General features: G+C 41.9%; 1 protein-coding gene across 5 annotated transcripts in view; it reads right to left on the reverse strand.

The window, feature by feature from the left end:
* Positions 1 to 26,847, reverse strand: part of TPK1 (thiamin pyrophosphokinase 1) — a 254,996-nt gene extending 228,149 nt beyond the window's left edge. The window contains exons 1-2 of one of the 5 annotated variants that reach the window (XR_014557046.1): positions 26,691 to 26,799; positions 23,063 to 23,134 (exon numbers count right to left, since the gene is read on the reverse strand). Coding sequence is in view for 3 of the 5 variants with exons in the window: in XM_083706411.1 (XP_083562537.1) it covers positions 23,063 to 23,105 (43 nt within the window). In the remaining 2 variants the exon portion in view is untranslated. Of the gene's footprint in view, positions 1 to 23,062; positions 23,135 to 26,690 lie in introns of all 5 variants that reach the window. The other 4 variants (XR_014557047.1, XM_083706411.1, XM_083706412.1 and 1 more) reach the window with 4 other exon arrangements.
* Between the last annotated feature and the right edge of the window lie 213 nt (positions 26,848 to 27,060).

Here is a 27,060-nt window from a genome sequence, read left to right on the forward strand (position 1 = left end):
ACAGTTTCAGGTTAAGAACAGACCTCCAGAACAAATTAAGTTCTTAACCCGAGGTACCACTGTAATATAAAACAAAGTAGCATATAAAGCAGGCAACAACAACAAATTCATGAAAACCATTAATGCAATTCAATAAAGCCATAGTAACTCATACTATATTGCCAGGATACTTCCTAATCACATGAAACCTTATTCCAGAACAACGAGACTTGGATCATCTACTGGTCACCAAATGCATTGCTTTTCAGTAATGTGATGGGTGGAAGCCTCCTACACAGTCCATGCGACTCCAGGACTTCCCTTCCTTTGGAAATAAGTGAACAACTGAACCAGGAGATTTCATAGTTACTGGACACTGGACCCCTCTAACCTTGGGAGAGAAGAATCACTTTTCCAACAGTGCCACGGGGGGGGGGGGGGTTGTGTGAGTATCTGGCACCCCCAGCAACAAAGAAAGAGGACGAGAGGGGTCAAGGGCTGCTCCCAATCTCTCCCCCTCATCTCTCCCCAGATACAACTTGAGGTTTGAGGAGTAACAAAAGTTCACTTGAGACTGCTGTTGGAAAAATTCACATTTGATTAAATATAGTGTGTGTTTGTGTGTGTGAGCTCCTGAAGAGGAAAGTAAAAATAAACTTATATTAAATCTACACACACGCCACCGCCCCCCCCCCCCAAGCCATGAAGAAAAAGCATCGCTGAGAAAAACTCGAGCCAAGGATTTAAAAATGAAAAGCCTATTTAATGAAAAGAAAAAACAAATGGCATTTAAAACTTAATAGCTCTGAGGCCTAATAACAAATGTCAGCTTCCTTTTTTAACTTTTATTTTTTAATAATCACAGGCTGTGTTATGTGAAGAGGGAGCCATTTTTAATGAAATGGGTGCTACTTATGTCAGCTCAACTCTCCAGAGAGAGTATTGGTTGTACTAATGGAAAATGAAAATACATATGCCTGGGAGCCAAACAATAAACACAATAAAAATCAATGAGGGAAAGAGAAACTCTGGCACTTAATACTGTCAGTGTCTTTGTTGTTCATCATCCTTCAGTGAAAAGTGTTCCTTTTGGTTATAAATTCCTCATCTGACACTTAAGACCACATACTCCAAATACTTTTGTTTATTTATTCAGGCTGAGTTCATATTAACTTGTCCAACGAAAAAGCTAAAATTGGATGAAAGAACTAGCCAATGCTTCATGGAGATTTGGATTCAGATGAATCCTGACCTGAGCTGGGCTGCCTTCCCTGAGGCAAAGTGGTACCCTGACAAAGCTGCATGCGGAAAACAGGGACTCCTCAACTGCTCTGTGGCACCTCAGGGATCCTGGCATCCAAAAATGACTGCAGATCTGCACTTAAAGCAAATGATGTCTCCATGCTTATCATAAATGGGGGGAGGGGAGAGAGATGGAACAACCCTAAAAAACTTAAACTTACCTCTCTGGCTCAAGATCATGCTGTGATCAGATAGGGAGATTCTTCCCAACAGTCAAGGCTAGTTATAATAAGAGGAGATTAATTTACCAACGCTCTCAATTTTGCAAGAGAAAAATTGAGCTCTTTCTCGTTCTTCTCGTCTCCCTATCTTGGCAGAAGGAAGGTGCCAGGACAGGGAGATGAGAAGAACCAGAAAGAGCCTGTAATCGGAGGGAATGCCTTGACCCAGAAATCAAATCCCCTTTAATTCTCCCTCTGTCACCTCAAAAAATCAACTTTTAAAAGCCCCAAGGTCAATTGGCAGGTTTCTTACCCAGGAGAACCTCTCTCATGTCTATAATTTTCAAACCAAATGCCCAGAAAACACTATGGGCGATTGTGATTCCTGTTTTACCCTCTTCAGAGCTGTAGTGTCTGCCCCCAAATAAAAAAAGTTGCAGGCATTTCCATTTTAAAGAAAATAAACATTAAATTATTAATGTGCCCTGTACATATGCACCTATATCTATTTGCCTACAACTTAGAGGGCCTTTTTCACTTTTTTGGGGCTACTCTGCCTACAGTTTCAACCACTTCGGCCAAAAAAAGGTAGAATTGATATGGAGGGGAGAGATGAGAGCAAAAAATTAAAACAAAATGATTGCTTCTAATTTCTTCTTCATCAAAGTAGCAAACAGCCTAATAACCAAATATTATACTGTCCAGGAAAAAAATCCTGACCTTTTTGTTTTAAACAAATAAATCTGTAATTCCGCAAGAGATCAGCTAAACTGCTAACTGCGATCTTGCAGATGCACAGATGAATCATTTAATCCAATTATCTCACTTTCTCCCAAAAAATCTAGCTATTTCAGCATTAAAAAAGTGATTTAAATGCCTAATTTGGCACCAAATGCTAGTATAATAAAAACAAATATAGGAACCTGAAACATTTCCATTTTCTCAGATACCCACTGCAGATATAATGGTCATGAATTCCAGATCTGTTTAAATCAGGATTTTAATCATTTTCTTATACTAAATGGGACAGCTATGGATTGCAAAGAATCAGAATTGCTCAATACAATATGTGAGTCGTCCTAAGAAATAATGCCAAAGCAGCAAGGTATTTCCCTCATATACAAGGTGAAGAAGTTTCAAGCAGAATTATGATCATAATGTATTAAGCTGTGTAAATCAAATATAATCCTGTTAATTTTGTGTCTCCATGGATCAGAGCACCTCCACTACTTCACTACCCTGACTACTTCAGACACTACAAATTATCCCAAATATTTTTCTGTCTTCAAAGATCAGCAGACCACTTGTTCAATACAAGGTGGACAAGGCTGACCGATGCCAGCCTGAGCTATTTCCCCCCACTCTCTGTGAGAGCATCTCACATGTAAGAGCCTTTAATAGGAGAACTGTCTCCATCAGCCTGGTGTCTCTCCCTTCCAGAACCACTTTTACCAAATAAAACACTCTTGCACGCCACCTATTCTCTGAGTCGTATGAGATTCCAGGGGTTCCAGGTGCTTTCCCAGGGTTCGTGTTTCCTTTGGAATGAGGAAGAGCAGAGACTGTGGTATCTTCAGGATAGATAGATGGCTTATTTACACATATTTACAACCAGAGCCTACGACGGAGGGCTTCATAGCATGGTTTTCTAGCACAGATCCACTTCCTTTGTTTCCTTAATGGCCCGTTACCTCACCAGGAAGGTACCTCACCAGGAAGGTAGCCTGGCTATTCCAGGAATTGGATGGACCGCTGACCTGACCCAGCAGGCTTGTCTTATGTTCTTATGAAGAGAAATCCCTGTGCATGAATAAGTTATTTATTAGTATTAGCTTTATAATATTTATATCCCACGTCAAGGTGGTTCAAAAAAATTAAAATGAACATGAATAAAAGCTAAGAACATATAAAAGATAATAGTTCAAAACTATTACAAAACATTCTAAAAACAAATATTTTAAAATACAGATAGATGCCTTTAGGCATGCTGGAACTCTGCCTTGTTTGAAGGAGGCTCTGGCCACTCCCTCTACCCACTTGGCAAGGCCTTTTTAGTGAGCCAGGAAGGGCAGGGATATGTGGCAGGTCTCACGGTTCCAGAGCCTGCAGCATCCCAGGTCACTGAGCCAAGGTGGCCTCCTCTGCCTGCCAGTGGCTCTCCAGTCTCAGGCAGACTTCCTCCCAACACCTGATCCTTGTTAGCTGGAAATGCCACAGATTCAACCAGGCACCTTCGCGTGCAAGGCAGGTGCTCTGTCAAGGAGCCATGGTCCCTACCCGTCCCTGTGCATGCAAATCTCTTTGAGCCAGATATTTTGCAGGTCATGATTAAGTAATCTTTATCATGATGTATAGGTGGCGCTTCTGGTCTAAACCACTGAGCCTCTTGGGCTTGCTGATCAGAAGGTCAGCGGTTGGAATCCCCACGACAGGTGAGCTCCTGTTGCTCTGTCCCAGCTCCTGCCAACCTAGCACTTCGAAAGCACGCCAGTGCAAGTAGATAAATATGTACTGCTGTGGCGGGAAGGTAAACACCATTTCCGTGCGCTGCTCTGCTTTCGGTGTTCTGCTGCGCCAGAGGCAGCTTAGTCATGCTGGTCACATGAACCGGAAAAACTGTCTGCGGACAAACGCCGGCTCCCTCGGCCTGTAAAGCGAGATGAGTGCTGCAACCCCAGAGTCATTTGCAACCGGACTTAACTGTCAGGGGTCCTTTACCTTTTATCATGATGTATAGCCAGGATCCAAAGAGTTATACAACTAGTTCCACATGGACAAAAGCTTTAAGGGCTTATGTTTCTCAGGAATCAAACTCTTAATGCCAGATGGCAAACAATTCTCTGAAACTGGACTTGTGCTATGTCATGGAAGCTCAAAATCCCAGGTACCGGTACTTGTGTATGTCTTAACTCAGCTTGTTGGATCCTGCTGCCTATGTCAGCTATTCTGGTGCCATAGGTTAGGATAAAAAAATAAACAGTGGTCTTTTGACTGGAAAGAAGAAACTGTGAGTGTATGTGATGATGCATGAGAAAAGAGATGCATGCAGCTGAACATTAGTTATAAAGATTATAACAAGAAATAAGAGTTGCACAAGTGCTTCCAAAGCAAAGCTTCCACTCCCACAGGCAACTTCTTGTTTCCAGCAATCTAGGAGGAGCTGAAGATGTCTTTTGAAGGCAGCACTTCCCAGTGTCTTTAAAACAATCTCCCATAGGGGGTGATTTTCCTCCAACATCCTTTGTTTACTATCTCTGTTGCTTCTAGCTAGCTCCTTGATAGTTGCCAGAGAAGATGATAGCAGCTCTAGCACACGCTAATGGATAACCAAAAAACAACATTATCTGCTTCCTGGCACAGTTTCCAACTCATCAGGATTCCTATGTTTTTGTTGAAAAATATTATGTTATTTACAGTTCTCTGAGAAATAAAGTTTGAGAATGAACGAAAACAGCACCACACAGGGAGGCACCTTGCAGTTCCCACAATAACCTTAGGTTTCTTGTACGTGAAAAATAAAGGCCGTGACTGAAACGCTCCAATATGCAGATGTGCATGGTTTAAGAGTGGAGCTTCCTTTTTCTATTCTGCAAGGTGAAGAAATCACTTTTGGCATAAAATTAAAGCCTCCATGAATTCATGGGCAGCAAAATGGCAAATGCAATTCAGTGTACACAAGTGTAAAGTGATGCATGCTGGAGCAAAATAAGTAAATTTCATGTGTGCACTCATGGAGTCTGAACTAGAGGCGATGGACCAGAAGCAGGACCTTGAGGTCATAGCAGATAGAGGGATGCAGATGTCAACCCAGCATGCAGCAGCTGCGAAAAGGCAAAATCCATGGTAGGGATCATAGAATTGGAAGGGAGCCTGAGGATCATCTAGTCCAACTCCTGAATTGCAGGAATATTCAGCTGTGCCATACAGGGATCGAACCTTCAACCTTGGCATTATCAGCAGCATGCTCTAGCCAAGTATAGATTAAGTATGTAAAGTAAAGGTGAAAATAAAATTAGAAATGGTTGTAAGAGATAGATTCTTAGAAATGCAATGAAACAATCAAACAAAAAATTAAGGAAGTCGAGCTGTGGTGGAGGGAGGTCACAGGGTGGGTAAGATGTTTCGTTTTAGTTTGTAGGGATTATATGTATTATATGTGTTTATATGTGTATTTGTGGTATTTGTATGTCATTGTTTAATGGATTTTCTCAATAAAAAAAAGCAAACCACATTCTTTATGGTTTCCTCATAATTTGGGGAAAACATTTCTTCTCTTTCAGTTAGAAAATTATTATCTTGTAGTTTTCTTCTCCACTGAGGAAGAACTATGTTCTTGCTATGTCTCCCCCCTGCCCAACATCACATGTGTCACCTATTCAACATGGACAATTATTTGCAATAGTGAAATACCTAAAATACCAAACGAATCGGCTCTGTAAAACCAAGAAGCAACTATTCATTCCAAATAGTCCAAGTATCTTTTGAGTTTTGCAGAGTCTGATTTAGGAGATGGAAGATGGGCTAGAGAGCCACAACCAAGTCACAGAGAGATCTACAGGCTGTAGATTTATGCGACTTTACACTGTAACCAGTATGAATTAGGTTTTTCATCACAACCACTCAATCTACTCTGCTGCCAAACTGATAGTTAGGCAAGCATGTACCATTACTGTGGTACCTCGGGTTACGAACTTAATTTGTTCTGGAAGTCCATTCTTAACGCAAAACCATTCTTAACCTGAGGTGCGCTTTCGCTAATGGGGCCTCCTGCTGCCGCTGCACGAATTCCATTCTCATCCTGGGGCAAAGTTCTCAACCCAAGGTACTACTACTTCTGGGTTAGCGGAGTTTGTAACCTGAAGCGTTTGTAACCCAAGGTACCACTATACTTAAGGTTGAATCTCATGTACACTTTGCTGGGAGCAGGTTCCACTGAATTCAGCAGGGCTTGCGTTTGTGTGGGCATGTAGAGACTGCCCTGCTAATTACGTGAAACAGAGGATATCACACACTTAAAGTAAAATACTAAACACATTTGTTTAGAAGTCCCAGTGTTATTAATTGGATTTATTCCCAAGAAAGTCTGTTGAAAACTTCTAGTTGTTCCATTGTTTAAGGCAGATGTTCTAAAACTTCCTATACTCAGGGCACACTTGAAATAGCTGAAAATTACTGAGGCCCACCAGTAGGGCTGTATGAATGTGCCTCCATCTTTCCTTCATTCACACTTTCATCCTGGTATTTTCCATTCCACTGCAATTGGTTTATTTTGCACAAGTTTTTATTTCATTTTGCCATCTGCTCACATGAAAATATACACATTTTTTCATGTACAGTGGTACCTCGATTTTCGAATGTCTCCGTTGACAAACATTTTGGTTTTTGAATGCTGTAAATGCTTCAGTTTTCAAGCATGCCTCGGAAGTCGAACATGCCATGCGGTTTTCGCTGAGTGCAAGATCCTGAGGCCTAGCTGTCAGCTATTGAATTTTCGGTTTTCGAATGTTTGAGACCCCAAATAACCTTCTGGAACAGATTACGTTCGGAAACCGAGGTTCCACTGTATATCACAATACACAATAGACATGCATATCCCATGCAATGAAGTGGTCAATTGCTCATCACAAAGCCATTTGTGGCTGCAATTCTAGCCATGTCTACTCACAAGTAAGTCCCACTAAATTCAGCAAGGCTTACTCCCAGAAAAGTAAGGGTAGTATTGCAGCCTCACTATCATGATTTTATAGGTCAGTAGAAACTGTTTAATTTCTCTCACTCAAGCATTAGGGAAGGAGAGTTTAGCATCGGTTAATATTTTGCTCTTTGTGTCCTGAACTGCATGAATTCCTCTGGGCATATTAAACATTTTACAAACACTCCAATGTCCACTTATACAAGTCCTTTTTATTTATTTCATAAATGTGTATTTTATATAGAAAATGCTTATGCATCTGCTGGAAAATAATTTATGTTTTAAATGTTTGCAGTAAGCATGATTGTGTGTTTGACAGCTCCAAATTTTAAGTGAGGACCACAGAGAGAGTCCAGAGTTAACAAAAGTGACCACTTCTTTCCATGTGAAAGGAACAATAATGAATGATGCCCTTCACTAGGTTTTTGAAAATTCACAGTCGGAAGCTGATTAAGTCAACAATTCTAACCTAATTTATCTGGAAGTAAGCCCAATGAATTCAGTGGGACTTACTTCTGAGTAGACAGGGTTAGGATTACAGCCTTGATGCCTATTAGTTATCTTTAGCAACAAACAAGCAAAAGGTGAGAGGCGTTCCCAGCAAAAGCCCCTACAAACAACTGGCGGAAATCCACATGACGGTTCTTTTTCAACAGATTCCACTGCTATCCCTGCCTCACAAAATGGCAGCAGCTGGCAGAAAAGGGTGGGAGAGAAATGCAATCCATCACCAATTGGTGATTACTTTCTACTGGTCTTTATCTTTAGAAATTGCTAATTTTGGGGGCCATGGAATTTTCCTTGCAGCAAGGAGTTGCACAGCTCAGCTTTCCTCAAGCTAAGTATTTTTCTGGAAATACTGTGACTCAGCCTCCCCATTTTAAGTAGAATTTGCTGATCCAAAGACTCCAAGTGGAGCTTTTTTCTTTTGCATTTCTGTCTTCCCACCCACACAGCTCTCAAAGTATTATTATCCATTTCCTGTAATTTCTTCTCCTATTCTCTTATCATGCTCAACTGCCCAAAGTGCCAGTTTCTTTCATTTCTCCTCCCTGGTCCTTTTATATTCACTGCTTCCTCCTCTAACAGTTTTCCTCTATTATCCCCTTCCCCTCTATTCCCAATTTATTGGTAGTGATGATAATAAATGTTAACCTTCTATCTTTCTTTCCAATTTCCTTCAAAGCTTCCTTCAGAGGAAGAGCACCTTCCCTCCTTCCTTCCACTTCCAAACTTCCCCATCTCCTGGCCACCTTGATACAGCAGCCAGTGAGCTGTTGGTGTTGACACTGGTCCAACCAAAGGGTTGTGGCATGGCCAGGGGGCAGGGCAGGCAAGTGAGGGTGCACCAGGGAGACGATGGCACTGAGGCCCACCTAAAAGTGTTTGGAAAATGTAAGTCTTAAAGGGACTCAAAATGTCATGATTACTGCACTCAGGCCTAATTCAAAATTAATGTTCATATCTTCTAATGCACTGCATTTTGCTTTTCTATCAAAAATGCCTTTGGTTATACAACAGATGCTGCTTTTATAAACAACCTAATAGTGTGACCATATTTACTAGCTCGTCTGTATCCTTCATTCAAAGAGAATGAAATCCATTATTTCTAAGGGGTGAAGATGAATCCTATGTGTTTTTTTTGAATACCCATTAAACAGACTTTATCACATTTAAATCCAAAATCTTATCTTAATACTTCACTGACCTGGAATTCACCTATCAATCAGATCTGAAGTCCACACTGTCTAGAACCAGGGACCTCAGAGAAATGTAGCCACCCAAAGGCACTGTATAACCCCAAGCTCTAACGTGATTTTTTTTTTGGGGGGGGAGCTTATCTTTATCAACTTTTCTATTGAGGAAACCTACTGCAGAAGAATTTTGTATATAGAGGAGATTGGTGAATTGGTTTTTACGGTTGTTCCTCCTCGCTTACTGGCAAAGGGTTAAACTCTTTTGCACACTTAGCTGTTTTTGGTTTGCTTTATTGTCTTGATTTGCTGTTTGTGCTTGGGGGATAAGAGACCAGGATGTGGAAGGACTATAGCTGAGCCAGCTGAAGGCTGAGAAGCTGCCAGCAGCAGTGGAGCGGAAAGTTAACTACATATGCCAGGTAGGGCTAGGCTGTACCTGGTTTTCAACATTGTGATATATCAGCAAGTAAATACCACAATATGCTGATTGCCAATAAATTGGAGTATCGCTCAGCCCTAATGCCAGCCCCCATCTACTGGCCTATCTCACCTTGGAGGGCATGTAACATCCCTCACACCATCTCAATAACGGCTCCTGAAACAGGTTGAGGTATTCAGATATCAGGCCAGTCAGCATGTTGCCTCTAAGCATCTAAGGCAGCGGTTCTCAACCTGTGGGTCCCCAGATGTTGCTGGACTACAACTCCAATCACCCCTAGCTAGCAAGGCCAGAGCTCAGGGATGATGGGAGTTGTAGTCCAACAACATCTGGGGACCCACAGATTGAGAACTGCTGGTCTAAGGCAATGTTTCTCAAACTTGGGTCCTCAGCAGTTGGACTACTGTAGTTGGACTACTACAACTCCCACCATCCCTAGGTAGCAGGACCAGTGGTGAGGGATGATGGGAGTTGTAGTGGGAGCCAAGAACAGCTGGAGACCCAAGTTTAATAAATACTGGTCTAAAGTATATAAAGGGTTTGACCTTTGGCGTTGGCCCTCCCTGCCAGGGAGGGTGCTGCATACTCCGTTATTGTTCCCTGGAGTTCTTGATAACTGAATGAGGAAGCATTTTATCTTGCTTATGCTATGTTATTCTGCTTAAAGATTGTTCCACTGCTTTGTATTCTGAATTAAGCCTGCTACTTAAGAAAAATCTTTGGAAAATGGTTTTTTTATTAACACTTTCAGAGCAACAATATAACATACTCCTTTAATTTGTCTGTATAAACAGTCTCTTGAGGCTTTAATTTTCTTTTTAAAAGATCCCTTAGAAAGAACAATCCTTGAATTGGAACTTTTCCCGAACCTTCTCGCTTATTAACATACACAGATCCACATATTCACTGAGAAGGAACCACTTTTCATCGTCTTCTTTTGCATTGTCGCAGTGCCAGAGAGAGTGAAAATAAAGGCAACTTTAAAGCAAAACACTGAGAAGGGAGTCAGGGGCCAGAGCAAATGAAAACATTCCAGTTTAGCACCCAATAAGCATTCCTTGGTTGACCGCAAGTGAGAAATGCAGCTTTATCTCAATTTTTGTGGTCATTTAGAAGGTAGTTGCATGTGGCCAACGGAAGGATATTTTCAATCCTGCTACAAACAATAAGGGGACAATCCAGGCCACCCGCTGCACGTAGCAATGCGCATGTATGGTGTGGTGTGAGCAGGAGTCGCTGGAGGAAGTGGTCTTTGTTAGGAACTTCCACATGTGTGGTGGTGCTTCTCAAAGGGGAAACAAAGGTGTGCGGAGGCTCTGGAACACCTTCATGCCTTGATTCTGCTTGCCTAAGAGATGATCATATCCATACTTTGCATGAAGGTCACAGGGAAGCCCTATATCTGAGCCTAATCCGTCTTGGGGGGGGGGTGCTGTAGGGTGGGACACCCTAGAGGAAAGGTAGGATGAAAATTTAATTAAGTGGAGAATTCCACATATCCCGCAGCAAAGATTCTAGAGGTGCAAAATTGGAAATAAATCCAAACATGAATGAACTGCATATTACAGGAGAAAAACGACTCAGAGCTTCTTGGCTTACTTCAAAAAAAGCCTGACAAACTTTCTTTGAGATTTAAGCAAATATTAGCTGGCAGAACAGGTCAAAAAAGGTGGATGGAGTAATTGAGTACAGTTTAAGAACATGAGCAGTTTGTTCTTGCTGATAAATTAGACAGCTGTTCTGAATTACATTTCATGCTGTTTTTGCACAACAGCTAATTTCCTGCTGGTAGTTCTAAAATGACTTGGAAGTGTATGCAATTAACTCCACCACCTTTTCTTTATCCTTCAATAAAAGCATCAATTGTATTTGCTTACGGTGAATTTGCAGGGGTTTCTTCCTTCTCCTTCTCTTCCTAAAACTTTAGAATACATGCATTAGATGTCTAATGTGGGCTTCATAATTCAGAAGCCATATTTTGACATCTGAATTATTATAAAAGCCAACAACAATGCTGGCACTCCTGTAAAACTTGATTGAACTAATGGAGCCTTTCAATTCATGAAATAGTTTTTCTCTATTTCCCACCACTACCGCATAGCATCACACACACACTTGTGTGAGTAGGAATGCATGTTGAGCAGTTCATGTGTATAACAACTAGCCAATGTGTATATTCACCTGGCCTCATGGAGAATGTGCACAGAATCCTTCCAGAAATAACTGTTCACATTTCCCAATCAATGTACATAATCTCCATTAGGCCTTTTGGGAATGTGAATACCTTGACAATTTTGTACGTTCTCTAGCCAATATGGACATTTTTCAGTCGGTATGTATTGTCTCCACAAAACATGACTTATTTTCTATTTCTGGTTCAGAAGTGTGCAATCTGCACCCCCTGGACTGCTTCTGCCCCACTACACAATCTTCCATGACCCACAACAAACCCTCCTGCTGATCAGTCAAGGCAGGAGGAAAGAGGACCGCCAGATAAAATCAACTGTTTCTGCAGTTCAGACTCCTTTTCCTTATCCTCGGCTGTTCGCCCGCCAGCTGAGCAGAACAAGGCAGACTTGCAGGGAGAGGAAAGTTTGAAACCCTCCCCCTGCCCTAGCCCTTGCTACTAAGCTTAGGAAAAAAGCTTTTGTTTTCAAATTGACATTTATCCACAAGCCTGTTTCTGCATCCTCTCTAGCTCTCCCAAGACCACACCAGGAATACGCAATGCAAAAAGACTAGCAGGTTACAGCAATGTAACTCAAACCACACCAAATATTAAAAAAGAAAGCAAAACTAATTCCAGGGCAGATTTTCTAAATGTTCAGAAAATTGCTAGTTTATTTTTTAAAGCCGGAGAGAGGCTTAAGAAGCAAAAAGTTTCCGGCTACGCTGTACATGCAAAAAGCCGTCCCATAAGAACATCAGAAATAGTTCAATGTCCTGATGATTGCAAAGGAAGAAAAATGAGCTTTTAACAAGTGGCGGGAGAGGAAGAAAGTGGAGGGAAGAGTGGAGCCAACTTCCTCTCAACCTCGTTTTACTGCTTGAGAGGAAGTGGCTTCCTTGTTACACAATCGTGCTCAGTTTGGGTCTGACTGTGTCACTGCCCTGCTGCCAACAACCAAAACTCTGACAAGAGCCCTACAGATCTCAGGTTTATGGGGGACAATACAGTGTAGTAAGGAAGTTAACACACAAGCATTTGGCACACTATGAAGCTCTGGTCTGGGGACCACACTCCCTGTTCTCCCACCAAAAGCAGCTCCCTCCGCATGGTTCCCACATGAATCTTTGTGGTCCCTCAACTTGTAAAGGTATTAACTTCTAAGCCTTCGCATTAAAAAGGTGTTATTGACTTCAATAGGATGTGAGTTGCACCTTGTCTCTTTCTTTAAATCATTCCCAGTGAATTATTTGAACCAATTAAAATAAAATTGAACTTTCTACTTGGTTCTGCCAAGCCATTAAAGGCCAGTATATATGCATGTTAGAAATTATTTCTGATGTATAAAACATAAGTTTCAGATCTTTGAGAACAAGAAGTGCCTGTTCGGAATACATTTTCTTGTATTATAACTCAAAAGTTATTGTGCTACATTTTGTTCTCCTCATTATCACTTAATCAAAATGCTAAAATACCATTCCAGGGGCATGCTCTCAGCACCATCACAAGCAAGGAAACCAAAGGGGAGATTTGGTTATTCATGCCTAAGGCTGAATTTTGCCCCATATTTTAAACCATTTTCCCCAATAGAGATCTGATTTATATTTTTAAGCAAGTGTTGCTAACTTTTGTAGTACTATCACTATTCTTGATATGGGGCATTTCTGAATTATTTGTTTACTGAACGCTGGTTGGTCTCCTTTGATCTACATCACCTTCACCAGCAATACGTTTTCCATATCGTAGTGAAACACACACACAATAAATGCACCCACAATAGTTACGCAATGGATTCTACAGTTTCCTAATTACCTGACAGAGGGCTACTTTATAGATGGTGTGTTTCACTTCATGGAGAATATTTGTTACTTCTGTACCATCTAGAGGTGTAACAACTTCACTTTGTACATCTAATTAGCCTACATTTGGGGTTTACATTTCAGAATCCCTGTTGCTTTTGAGACATTTCTTTCCAAGCTTCAGATTTCACAAAGAGAAGCCCCCTGAATTGGCTTCTTAACGCCAGGCCATTTTGACTGACATGTTCTGCCTGATCACTGGAACCAGGTCTGGACTTGATTTCTTCAGTCAGAATTATTGGGGCATAGTTTTGGCACCAATGGAAGCTTTCCTCCCAAAGCAAATCTACTTGCATTTTTAAAAAAGAAAGAAAGAATATTACATGAAAGAAGCAAACACATCTAATGTCCACATCTAGCTTGGCTCTAGATCTGACAGCATGCCTGACAACAACATGGGAAACCAAAAGAAAGGATGTCTCCCTCTCTCTCTCTCTCCCTCCCTCCCTCCCTCCCTCTCTCTCTCTCTCTCACACCCACACACACCCACACACACACACACCACTTTCTAAATATCCTACATCCTACTCAGTTCCAGGTAAATCCTTCATTAAGCAATGCTCCAAACAGTAACTAACCTAGAGACCACACAGCTCCACACTCTGTTGTTAATTCTCTTGTGATGCATATTTAATATAAGCTTTTTATGGATCCAGACCATCGTGGTGACATATGCAGCTATGAATACATTTTCATTTTCATTTAGCTATGTGGATGTTCAGTAAACAAGTGTCTCTGGCTCTCTCCAATGAGAAATGTGTGAGATGCAAAGTGAACGACACCCTGCCTATTTTTACAAAATCTTGAAATGAGAGGTGTCTAATTATTTTATACATATGTGTATTAAAATTGGTGTTGAAATCTTTGGCAGTATTTATATCGCACACACACAAAAGCTTTGAATATTCAAAGCTCAGGAATTACATGGAAACATTACAGTGAATGAAAATTAAACCATTCTTCCCCACATCACATTTCACTCTTTCTAAAAAGATTTGCTTACTTTGTTTCTATATTTATTTCAGCTCTTTTGAACAACTGAAAAGACAGCTGCTAACACATGCATGGGTTCAGCAAAAAGGCTCATCCGTTTCCTTTGCTTATAACTCCATTCCTTCCATTCTATAGAAACTTCTGTGAAAGGAATCCAAAGCTGTTTGCAAAAAGTGAAAGCACAGATCAGGCATTTGGAAAGTGGAAAGTGTTTAGTAATTCAAAGTGTTTGAATTAAAAAGAAAGAAAGTGTAAGGTCACAGATCTCCTCCCATCATTTTCATAATTTCTATGGGTCAAATGAAAAAGACACATCAGCATACTGGTGACACTTTTCACCAAATCTCTGGACAGCCTCACGTGGTGATTAAATGTGGAGGCCACACATTATGGGAGACAAGGCAGAATCCTGCGTCACCCCCACATGCCAAAGGTCAAAGGTTAGAACTAGGGCTCCAATGAATAGCCCTGCTTGGGAGTCCAAAGCAACTCTGGCACAAAGCAGCTGGAGGCCATGAGCTGGTCCTGAGGCCTTGGAAGCATCTCAGAGATTCAGATGGATGTTTCTTGCTTTCTCTTCTGTCCAGTTTAATATCTTTTTAAAAATTTCCCATAAGTGTCTCCAAGTTTTCTATAAATGGAAAATGCTAGCTGAGAAAAGTGGAGAGAGGAAAACAGTGGTGGCGGCGGCAGGGGGTACAGCTCTGTGACTGACAGCTCTAGCTTCCAATCAGGTAAATGGTTTTACCAGAACTATCCTTCTTTACGTAATGTCAAAATGCCTTTGAAAAGGACTTGGAAGGGATGTAGAAAGAGTTTAAACTGCTCTTTGCTAATCGATTGTCTTAGGAACAACTCTATTTTGTGGAGCTAGTGGTTGGTTGTGCACTTACTGCCTTGCTTTCTTTTCTCCTTTCTTTATTTCTGATTTCTTGTGCACGCGCGCGCACACGCACACGCACACACACACACACACCTTATTTAATCTGGCTTTTGTCCATAGCTGTCTCAAATATAATCTGTTTTGCTAGTTATTAGGTAAGTCACTTTTCTTCACCCCCACCCTACCCTGACCTGACCCTAGTTTCATTCGCATTAATGTTTCCCTTATTTGCTGTGTTTATGTCTATGTGTGCAATCAGATAGCATCTCTCCAACTCTCTGTTCTTTGCTATGTGACAACACACACACACACACTGCTGTAAGCACGTACCAAGCAGTACATTAGTGAATACTTCCATACATTTCCATGAAGTATTACCCACTCTATCAAGAATGAAATGGGAACAGGCTAAATATAGCAGCTTCTGGGAGAACCTGCTACAGACAGCAAGAGAAGTCAAATCAATTCTGACACACCCAGCCCTTTGCCTCTTCACCACAGGTAAAAGCAGAGGGTCACACCTCTTTGACTGAAATTTGGCAGGCTTCCTCAGAAGTGGCTACTGTGCATACAAAATTCACCCAATTCTGCCCCCAAATTAAAATGCCATAGGCATTTGTTGATTTTTCCACTATAGTTAGTAGAGAAGTAATGCAAAGCTTCAAAAAATGCACCAAAGGAAGTCTCTACTTCAGATCTGAAGTGAAGCAAAATATCAATGTGAAGTGCCAAGGCAACCTGCTATCCAACGCAACAAGGCTGGTTCAAAAGCAATCTTCTTTTTTGTTTTCTGGCATGGTGCCTGCCAATCTCACCTCTGGCTGACAGTACTGGAAGCCCCTGAGAAATTCAAAAGTGAGGGGTTTTTAAAATGACTGCATGGTGCCTCCTTCTCCAGTTCAATGGAGAAAATGGAGGTGCCCCCCCCATAAGCACTAGAACCAAGGGGTCTCCCAGTGAATATGATTTGCAGGAGGCTGAAAACCAATAGAAAATATTTCTTCACACAACGCATGGAAATGGAAATGGGTGACTAACAACCTAGCAGTTCGAAAGCACGTCAAAGTGCAAGTAGATAAATAGGTACCGCTCTGGCGGGAAGGTAAACGGCGTTTCCATGCGCTCCTCTGGCTTCACCAGAAGTGGCTTAGTCATGCCAGCCGCATGACCCGGAAAAACTGCCAGTGAACAAATGTTGGCTCCCTCGGCCAATAACGCGAGATGAGCACCGCAACCCCAGTCATCTACGACTGGACCTTTACCAATTAAGAACACTGCTGCTTTAAAGTGTCACACATTAATGCAGCATAAACCGCTTGGTGATAAATGAGAAACACTTTTCAAAGGGGAAGAAAAGTGAAAAAGCTCAAGAGATGTCAGATGAAAATTAAAGGATTCCTCTATACTTTTGAAGGCTTCTGGACTGTGTAAGTACTATTTTCATTTTGCCTTCATAGACTAGCTTAGGTTTGAAAAACATTTCTCACTACCAAAAGATGAGACTATTTTTTTAATTGTGATATATGTTCTTCTTCAATTCAGATGGCAAGAACTGACAATCTTTTTGCTTCTCCCTCATGGCCAGTACAAGAACATAGGGTGACCCAGTGGTTTGATTTGCAGTAGCTCAGTTGTGCAGGCATGATACAATGTCAGCATGGATATCTACGCTAATGTGCCATCAATGCTCGTTGGCACCCACAGAGCCCTGCTTATGCGCAGTATGATGGTGGGGCTATGAGCCAGCACTTGCTCTGTGTCTGTGCACTATGAGGTTTTAAGAACCGAGAGGAATCCAAAGGATGAAGCCTAAGCATTAGCAACATCTGTTTGCTGTTCTAGGAAAAATCATTTCTTTTGTAAATTCAATTCAGAAAATGCCCCAAAATACTTAAAGGTAAAGGTAAAGGTACCCCTGCCCGTACGGGCCAGTCTTGACAGACTCTGGGGTTGTGCGCCCATCTCACTCAAGAGGCCGGGGGCCAGCGCTGTCCGGAGACACTTCCGGGTCACGTGGCCAGTGTGACATCGCTGCTCTGGCGAGCCAGAGCCGCACACGGAAACGCCGTTTACCTTCCCGCAGGTAAGCGGTCCCTATTTATCTACTTGCACCCGGAGGTGCTTTCGAACTGCTAGGTTGGCAGGCGCTGGGACCGAGCAGCGGGAGCGCACCCCGCCGCAGGGATTCGAACCGCCGACCTTTCGATCGGCAAGTCCTAGGCGCTGAGGCTTTAACCCACAGCGCCACCTGCGTCCAAAGATGTAAATGCTGAAACATATCTAATTTCCCTGAAAAAAAGTCTGTTGCTGAATCAGACAACCAGAATATATTAATATTAAAAATAATTATTTTCGCATTTCCAATATTTCTCTACTGCATTTTTTAAAAACTGTCTATTAATTCTGCAAATATTTTCCCCAAAACCAATTTCCAGCTTTGTAGAGGTGTTAAAAAAGATAATCAACTGATAATACTTACTTTATTAAGTCTCCTCTGAAGCTTAATTCTTAACAGAAAAACCCAATGCAGCTATAAAAATGCTAATTAGGAAAGTTTCGGAAAAAACGCTGCAGACTAAATACAACTCCATGCACAGGAAATTAATTCTGCAGATGATGTGGAAAAGATGGCATATAAAGTTAACGAGATATTACTTAAGGCAAGAGAAACAATTAGGCTATTAACAGTGGAGATAAACTAAACATTTGCCATCAAATATAATGAAACTAATTAAAAGTGAAATGAAAAATAAGACATGAATATGAAAACAAATTCAAGCACAATAAAAGGCAAAACATCTACAGGACCAAAAGCAGTAGACTGCAGACTGGGAAGCAGTACAAAAAGCCATTGGCCAAGAAGATCTGCTAGGCAAACAATGAAATTCCTGAGATTGTCCTCCCTGTTTCCAGAAGAATGACCACAAGAATAGCTTTATGAAGTCCTTCCATAATGTATAGATGATCTCAGCCACTGCTGAAGAATTCGGCCAGGGATTTTGTTCAGAGTTTTAAAAAAGGTTGTACAAGTACAAGGGAACTGCTTATTGAGAACACTTGAACCTTGTCATTCATGAACAAAATGAACATCAAGATATGGCAGCTTCTGCTGGCAAGAGTCCGATTCTTCCTGGGCCTTTTTGTTCTTGTGCTTGGTGACTAAAAGTCACATGTGCACTATCCATAAAATGATGTGCTTTGAATTCAGGAATAGATTCCTGCGTGCAAATGAATAGCAGCCTGACTTCCTTGGAGAAAGCGCATGCTACACATATGATCACTGATAATGCTTTTTTTTGAAAAATCGACTTACAGACTTAACAGAGAAAAGAATTGTGAACTTGATGTTCAGTTTCCATGTGTGTATGGTACCAATTTTACAGTACGACCTCTCCTTAGACCAAAGTAGTGCAAGAGCCTTCGCTGAAATCAATGGGGCATCAAGTCAGTTATCACTAATTTCTTACTTTGTTTCTACAGGTGGGACTAACCCTCAGGATTCAGTCCTATGCCCCTCTCCCTCTTTTACCCCAAGTATGTATTTCTTGAGGACTCAGCATTCAATTTAGATACAGAAGGGGCTGAGAAGCTAGTCCATTCAGGCAGAGAAACCCGTTAGCCCAGGTGCAGGGCTGGAGAGGTCCTCTAAGAAGCAACTGTAATGGAGACCAAAAGTGGCAAAAATTAACCGGTGAAAGAATGAGGAACGGGAAGGTCATGGATAGAGGTGAGAGTCAGTGAAAGGCAGGCAAATGTTCCAACTCAACACCATGTTGCTCCATGTAAGATAACGCTCCTCATTTAGTAGCACCCATTCACTAAGCTCTAAACGGATTAGTTTCATTTCTCAAGAAAGTGGTTTTTGACAAGGGGTATACACATGTAGACTCAGTATTCAGTAAAAAGGGTAGACTCTATTTTCACATAATTACTTTTCAGAGTAAAATTATGCTTTTAAACCCCCCGATTATTTGATAAAAGCAGTACAGTTCTTTGGGGGAGGAAATGAAACTTACGGCAACATTGGAGACACTATCAAGTTTTCAGAAAATGGGGGGAAATCAAAGGACCTAATGTGTTCCCAATCAAATTTTTATGCCTACTAGCTGAGAAGATGAATTAGCTTAGCTGCACTCATTTCCCCAAAGAAGCCCTATTTGTGTTCCTTAGCCATGGCTGGGTATTATTTCTGAATATCTAAACTCTGGATAGGGATGGGCTACAAATCTAGGTGCAGACACTTTGTGCTACACTACAATGCACAGGCTGAACACATTATACCAGTAATTAACTAGTTATATGTAAACTAGTAATGTAGATAGCTATTTTCCTAGTCACCTATGAGATCACTTCCAAGTGACTATGCAGAGAAACATTACACATTATGGGGTTTTGTTAGGTTGAGACCCCAAACTGAGTTACAGACCAACTTACAGTGTGTTGCATGAGGCACACAATTATTACCTTCTTTTGCCTTTTTTAAAAAAAGCTTTTTTGCAAAGAGCAGGAGAAAGAAGGGAAGGAGAGAGACAGAGAGGGAGAAACAAAATGGCACACAATGGAAAGGTGGGTTCCATGTGGCAGGTTGGTGTTAAAAGTGATGCATTGTCAAAAGACTGGAGATGACTGCTCCAAAATATATGAACATTTTGGGAAACATAATGCAGAATCTAGTAAGCATCAGGCCCACAGTATGTACACAATTAGGTTTCTCAGAGAAGAGTGTACAGTACTGAGATTTTCATAAACTCCCCAACATTCTACAGAATTCAGACAAGGGCATTGTAAAGTTGGTATTATTTTCACTATTTCTGAAGTGAGAACTACACACACACACACACACAGAGCTGAAACGTCTAACAGGGAACAGGGGCAGGAAATGCATGCTTGTATTATTCACCATGCAAGTTGACTATAATATAATCGAAAGGTTTTGCTATTAACTTTAAGTCACCTTTGCACCTTTGTTATTTAAGGGACTTTGCCTGAGAGGTGTTAAGCATGCAGGACACTTAAGGGTTGTAGTGTGAATGAAGGCTCTGCTCATTTCCACAGGATCACTGTCTGAGTACATGGCTGTCTGTCTCCAATTTGGTCTTCAGTGTTGCTTCAATCACTGCAAACCACTTTTGAGAATGTCAGGGTGTCCCCCCCTTTAATCTATCAAGAGTTGTACAACCACCAATAACACAAAATTAACAGTATTGCAGAGATCTTTTTAAATGTCACAGAAGCTCACTCGTATTGATATTCTGAACTTAATAACACTAGTGCTGTAACGCTCTGCATCAAACTACTTGAAGCACTTTCATAAGGCAATAAAGCAAGGAATTTGTTTTCACCCCAAAGCTATGTCAGTGACTCTGTATAACTCTATTCAGAACAATTTCCATAAAGAATAGGGAAGGGGGTGGGGGGGGGAGAAGAAGTACCTTGGTGCTCAGTCTAGGTGCTAAAGTTGTTTTCATCTCAATGCCCATAGATAAGGAAAGGGAGATACAAGAAGGGAGCTCAGCTTTAAGTATAACCTGCAATATGGGATCCACTGTTAATAATTGACACCTTATATCAGTCACTCTCTTCCTTTTCCTTTTCTGTCCGCTGCTGGTTTTCTTAATACTTTTTCTCATTTTGTCCCTTGTATCTCTCCCCTCCGCCCTCTATTTCTCCCTGTGTGTGTTTTTGAAGGAGAAATACACACACACAGAGGAAATGATGGTGGTACTACAGGTGCAAGCCAGAGCCCAGTTTCAGACCACATCCGACACGGGCCACATAGATAATTCTAAATCTCGCCCACGGACCTCTGGATTCTTCAATACATATTAGACGCGAATTCAAAAGTATGCGATATGTAAGACAGAACTCTTGGTGGGGTTTAAGAGGTCATTTCTTCTGGTTGAAATAAGGCAGGGAACATGGTCTGCTACCTATCCATCCTTTACTATACCATTTGCAAATTCTGAACCATCCCTTCTGGTGCAGCATAACCACTAGAAGGATGGCCTAAGCAGTCGTCTGCTCAGTGTCAACTCAACCACCAAGTAAACCGGCGATTGTAGAGACTGCAATCTAGAAAGGTTTATGGGGTGCCACTGCAAATCACCCCAAAGCATTAATGGCATTTAATGGCAGTTCAACACTGACAAACAAAAAGCAAAATTCCCTACTTCCCTTCAGGTCCTGCAAATGCAGCTTTTGCTGTCACACACACCAACTTTTTGGAAGCAGGCAAAAATACATAGTTTTCTCACAAAATTAAAATACACCAATCGCTGTTTTAATTCACTACTCAGTCCCCGAAAGTGCAAATAGTGAGTGTTACCCCTACCCAAAATCAAAGCAAATGAATGGCAGGTAATTATAAGAATTATAAGAACAAAAAGGGGCAGAAGTAGAAATCCTATCAAAACCTGGATTGAGACAACCATCTCTTTACAGCAGTAGTCGGAAACCTCTGGTTCATGAGCAAAATTTGGCCCACCAGGCCTCCACATTGGCGAGTGCCAGTTCCTGGCTGACATTCATCTCACAGGCAAAAGTACTAAGTGTCCTGGGTCTATTTCATCAAAAGCTTCTGCCCACAGCACACAGCAGTAACATTGGTGCAGTTAGTATGTTCAACCATGATCAGGAAGATGGAGGTTCAAACCCACACTTTGTCAGAAAGCTCACTGGGTGACCTTCAGCTTATTCTTCTTGTTTAAATTTGCATACCGCCCTTCATCCACAGATCTCAGGGTGGTTCACAGCAGAAAAATACAAGAGAAAAATGCAAAATACATAATAAAAACAAAAACAAAGCAATAATCCCCTCCCCCCTCTCGCATTGGCACACAAGAGGTTGTCAAGGATGGAGACCTTACTCTCTGGCAAATCAGGCCACCTCACGTATTCCACAAACATGTGCTACAGATTAGTTGGTTCATTGCAAGCAATAGAAAGAATGCAGCTAATTATGTCAAAAATAATTTGACATTAAGAACTTTTAGGGGCTGCAATTCCTTCAGGATGACAGCCTGTAAGCACCAAGCAAGCTATAAACTGAAATGAGTAAGTTTAATTAATTCAGACATGCACAACAAACATGTGGTACAGATTAAAGACCCATGAATGAAGTTCCAGCTACCTGAAATGCATAGGTAGGTGAAATAGCCGCACTTAAATGAAGTGTGTTATTGCCTCTATAAAAGAAAGTAGCAGAGACGGGCCAACAACTTGGAAAATAAAATAAATTGTTTTAAATGCTTTTCAGTTAAAGACCCAAAGCATTACAATGGGATGCTCAGAGCGTCAATGTTCATTTAACTCATGTTGAATCTAGTGGGGGAAAGTCTAACCATCTTGAAATAACATCACCCCAATTAAAATTTTTAAATAAGAGCAATGATTTTTATGAGTTGGGTAATTCAGCCATTTGGATAGGCTCACTCTGATCTCAAAGCAGCTCTTAAACCTTAGTATCATGGAACGAAAGACAAATCACAGAATGGGGAATAAATGACTGTTTTCTCCTGAAGTTGAGAAGAATCATTATAGTTATCCCATATTCCCTAGTAATGGCTATGGGAGCATGAACACTGCTTTTGAAAGACAGTCTACCCAACCATTTCTACCCAGGCAAATCAAAATTGTTAAAGTCTACTCCCAAACCATTTGCACAGCCTCCCATTGTAACTGCATTAGTGCTAGTGCAGAGATTCATAACAAGTAACTAAAATGAAACACTGATTCTACCAGATTCTGCATTTGCAGTAGGGCTGCAAGGCTGAGTCTCTTCAAATATTACGTAACAACGCCCATCACTAAGGCAGCCTTTTAATGTGGTGTACTCAGGATGCATTTCAACAAAAACACTCTTAAAAGAAATGTAAGCAGTAGATACAATACCAGTGGGAAGCAGGCATTCCAGTGGAGTAAACACAGGATCCATAGCTGCTTTTTAATGTTGTACTTTTAAAACTAAAGCAAAACAAAAAAGAGTGTTAAAAACCACAGTTCATGAACCTCACTTATTAATTCAATGTTTTAATTATAGTTAAACTATACCCTAAGCATAATATTCATGAGAAAATGAACAGGGTAAAAAAGCTCAGTTCAGAAATAGCCACAAATTTGCAGGCACACACAAATATTGATTTTAAAATAAATACATTTAAAGCTGATTTACACAGAACCATGGACCGTTACATATAGCAGGTGGCAGGAAGCCCATTCCAGTGTGAAGAGATTAATCTATAAGTACATTTGGCATCAGCCAGATTGATAGATAGTGTGACACACAGTTCAAGGGATTGGAAAATCTGAGTTCTGGAGGAGCAGGGAAGCAGCGAAATGAACGAGCCAAGCTTGAGAGGGTTCAATTTTTAATTGGTAAATATTGATTTTTATAGAAGCAACTTGCCACCTGAAAGCAAAACTGAATAATAAGCAAAATAACAAAGGTTGCATGAGCAATGTACTTACAGCTCTGTTAAAACAGAGTATGTTACAGAAGCAGATGTGATTTTTGTAGAGGAGACATTATTTCCAAATCAACATGTTTGCTGGGTTAGGAACCATGCCATGAATGGAGCTGGGCACTCAGCACAGCTTGCTGCTGGTGTGCATCTCCACTGGCAGTCTAGGGGCACAGGTGGTACACAGCACTGCACACACCAGTTCCCAGACAGTTGAATTTCTGGGCCCAATTTAAGGCAGGGAACATAGCTCAGTGGCAGAGCAGGTGTTCTGCAGGCAGAAGGTCCCAGGAGAGCCATTCCCAGGCTGATTAGACAATGCTAGGCTTGGTGAAAAAAAGAGTCTGAGCTGGCTGGGAAAAGCGGGACCTAATCTGCACCATCCTTCAGCCATGTAGTATAGGAACATAGATTGAATGCTAATGCTCAACTCTGGGATATGTGCAATAAAGAAAAGAATACAAAAGGCCCTTAGTTGCTAACTACTAAACTTACTTATTCAAATTATCTATTGAGTAAAAGCCCCACTTTATTTATTATTTCATGGATAATTATGTTTTGGGGGATTTTTTAAATGCCACCAGTCCAGAGGCTAGAGTACAAATAACAGTTAATTAATTAATTAAGCACATTAATAAGTTCTAGGTTTAAAATAAAAATGTATTTTTAATCTACTAGACAACATGGATTCTGACTGATTGACTCAGATGGTAAATGAGACTGAAATGAAGATGACTACAATCTTTTTTATAGTCATAGGAACAAAACTGTATTCATCTTTCTGCATCAATCCAGCAAAGATGCCCAAGGCTCCCAGCTCCTCCAGTTTGTTTTAAATTTAGGTTTAAAACACTCTTTGGGAGGCATTTGGGGGGATGGCCTGCTTCTTCTTTTTGTCTCTTTTCTGGGTCCTGTGTAGGTGCTTCTCCTGTTGTTGTTGCTGTTGTTGTGTGTGGCTTGGTGCGGGGTGGGGGTGGGGGGCTGAGCATACCAGTTTTACTTCTGTTAAATTGGTATTTTCTAATGCCCCTGACAGCTTCTTAGATTTCCAAACGTGCTCCTAGTTCCTAAAACGTTTGGGAACCCTTGCTCTATAATATCTTAATTTCTACTGTTGTCTCCTCTGGTCAAATGGGTTTCTAAAGCGTTACAGGAGGGTTCAGACCTTCTGCTCTTTGGGACAATAAACCAACTCCTGTATTTATCCAACCTCAAAGATGTGCACAAGACAGTAGAATTACAGTGGATACTCGGGTTGCGAACGTGATCTGTGCGGGATGCACGTACCCGCAGCAGCGTGTCTGCGCATGTGTGGGTTGTGATTCGGTGCTTCTGCGCATGCGCAAAGCACGTTTTAGCGCTTCTGCGCATGCACAACTGCCGAAACCCGGAAGTAACCCTTTCTGGTACTTCCGGGTTTTGGTGGTCTGCAACCCAAAAAGACGCAACCTGAAGCGTCTGTAACCCGAGGTATGACCCGAGGAGCACTCAATACCGAAAAAATATGGGTGGGGGGCTTGTCCATAACAGAATCCACAACGCAGAATCCAACATGCCGGCAGCTAGAAGCCCAACAGTGACATCTGCCCAAGTGATTCCTCAAACTGCCAAGCCAACTCCAGAGCTAAAAGAGAAGTATGTGAGCAATGGGGGGGGGGGGGGAGAGAAGAGCATGAAAAGAGCTTTGGAAAAGCAAAATCAACTGCAGGCCCAGAGCTTTATAGGACCCCACACCCCCAAAAGCTACCTCCCCACCCCCTGCCATGTTATCCCAGCCCTTCTCCAAGAAGTTCAGCACGGCCCCTATCCATTGTAACGTCAAAGCAACCTTGCTGTTGTTTGTGGTTTGGTAATTTGTTTTAATCTGTCTTTCATATTACATTGTTTGTTTGTTTTATTGTTTATAAAAATATTTATGTACTGCTGCATCATAAAAATATATCACAATATAAATACATAAAACCGAATCAATGGTTGTAACCTACCCTGGGACTCTGTAGCAAAGCCCAGGCAATAAATTAAAAGGCTGTCCAGTGAACCACACGACTGGATGAAGATTTGAACCAGAATCTCCCCAGTCTTAGTCTAGAGCGGGAGGGGGAAGAGAGATACAGGTACAGATGCCACTTTATTAACACAGCTTGTTTGACCATTGTTGTTGCTGCTTTTTAATGCAACCCCCTCCAAGGGCCAAGCCACTTTTTGCGCAGGAGAACCTTTGTTCTTAAACCTCAGTTCTCAAGTAGGAGGTTGGATCTCCTGATTTTTTTTTGTTCGTGTTTTGCTGTTCCTGAACCTCCCATGGGGGCTAACAGCTTTTAGGAGGCACAACTACTCCTTTAGAATCCTGAATCCTTCCTTAAAGGAGCCAGGACTTATCCCTCAGATTAAATAAATAAATAAATAAATAAATAAATAAGATGATGATGATGATGATGATGATAAACAGGCGGCCCATCATTCTATTCAGAATGCAATGCAGTCTCTTAAACAACTGTCCTTAGCCCCTGCAAAGATCATGTACTTCTTTGCAAAGTTCTCTCTTCTGCAAGAGTGAGCATTGAAGCAAGATACTTCCTTTCCCCCTCCCTCTTCCCCCTCTCTGTGTGGACATTAAGGGTGAAGGAGTGTGTGTGAGTCCCTCTCAGGGAAAAATCACAGAACTGTAGAGTTGGAAGGGACCCCAGGGGTCATCTAGTCCAACCCCTTCAGCTAAAGAAGGCGGGGTATGAGCTAATAATAATATTTCCACTAGTCAAGGAAGCAGAGGCAGCGATCCATGGCCACCCGCTTGGGTGCCTCCCGAAGAGGATCAGAGGAGAGGGCCGCCAGCCACGAGGCCACCCTCTGCCTGCCCCTTTCCCGCAAGAGGGACCGGCGCGGGAAGAGGATGCCGGGGGCCCAAACGCGGGACCGAGAGAGGAGACTCCGAGAGGAGCTGCAACTTGCCAAGAGCAGGAGCCACTCACTGCTGTCTGTTCCCTTTAAGAAGGGGGGGGGCGGGCTGATTAACACAACCAGGAAGGGCCAGAGGAGAGTATTTCTGCCGGGGGGGGTACCTGGTGCTGCTGCCCAGAGACACCCGCTCGCTCTCTCTCTCTCTCTCTCTCTCTCTCTCTCTCTCGCTGCTGCTGCACCTGGAGGTCCCGGACCGGCTCGCCAGGAGCCAGGGGGAGGCGCCGAGGGACGATCGCACCGATCGCCACACTAATCTATGGCTCGGCGGTCGACTTCTGAGCAGCCACTAGAGTCTATCTTGTTGGACTACAACTCCCATCATCCCTGAGCTCCGGCCTTGCTAGCTGGGGGTGATGGGAGTTGTAGTTCAACAACATCTGGGGACCCCCAGGTGGAGAAAGGCTGTAGCAACTCGAAGGCGGAGCGGGAAAAGAGAGGATTATTTTGCATGCAAGGAAAGAGTAGCGTTGC

The sequence above is a fragment of the Podarcis gaigeae genome (assembly GCF_964106915.1).
Source record: "Podarcis gaigeae genome assembly, chromosome: 12".
Classification (NCBI taxonomy): Eukaryota; Metazoa; Chordata; class Lepidosauria; order Squamata; family Lacertidae; genus Podarcis; species Podarcis gaigeae.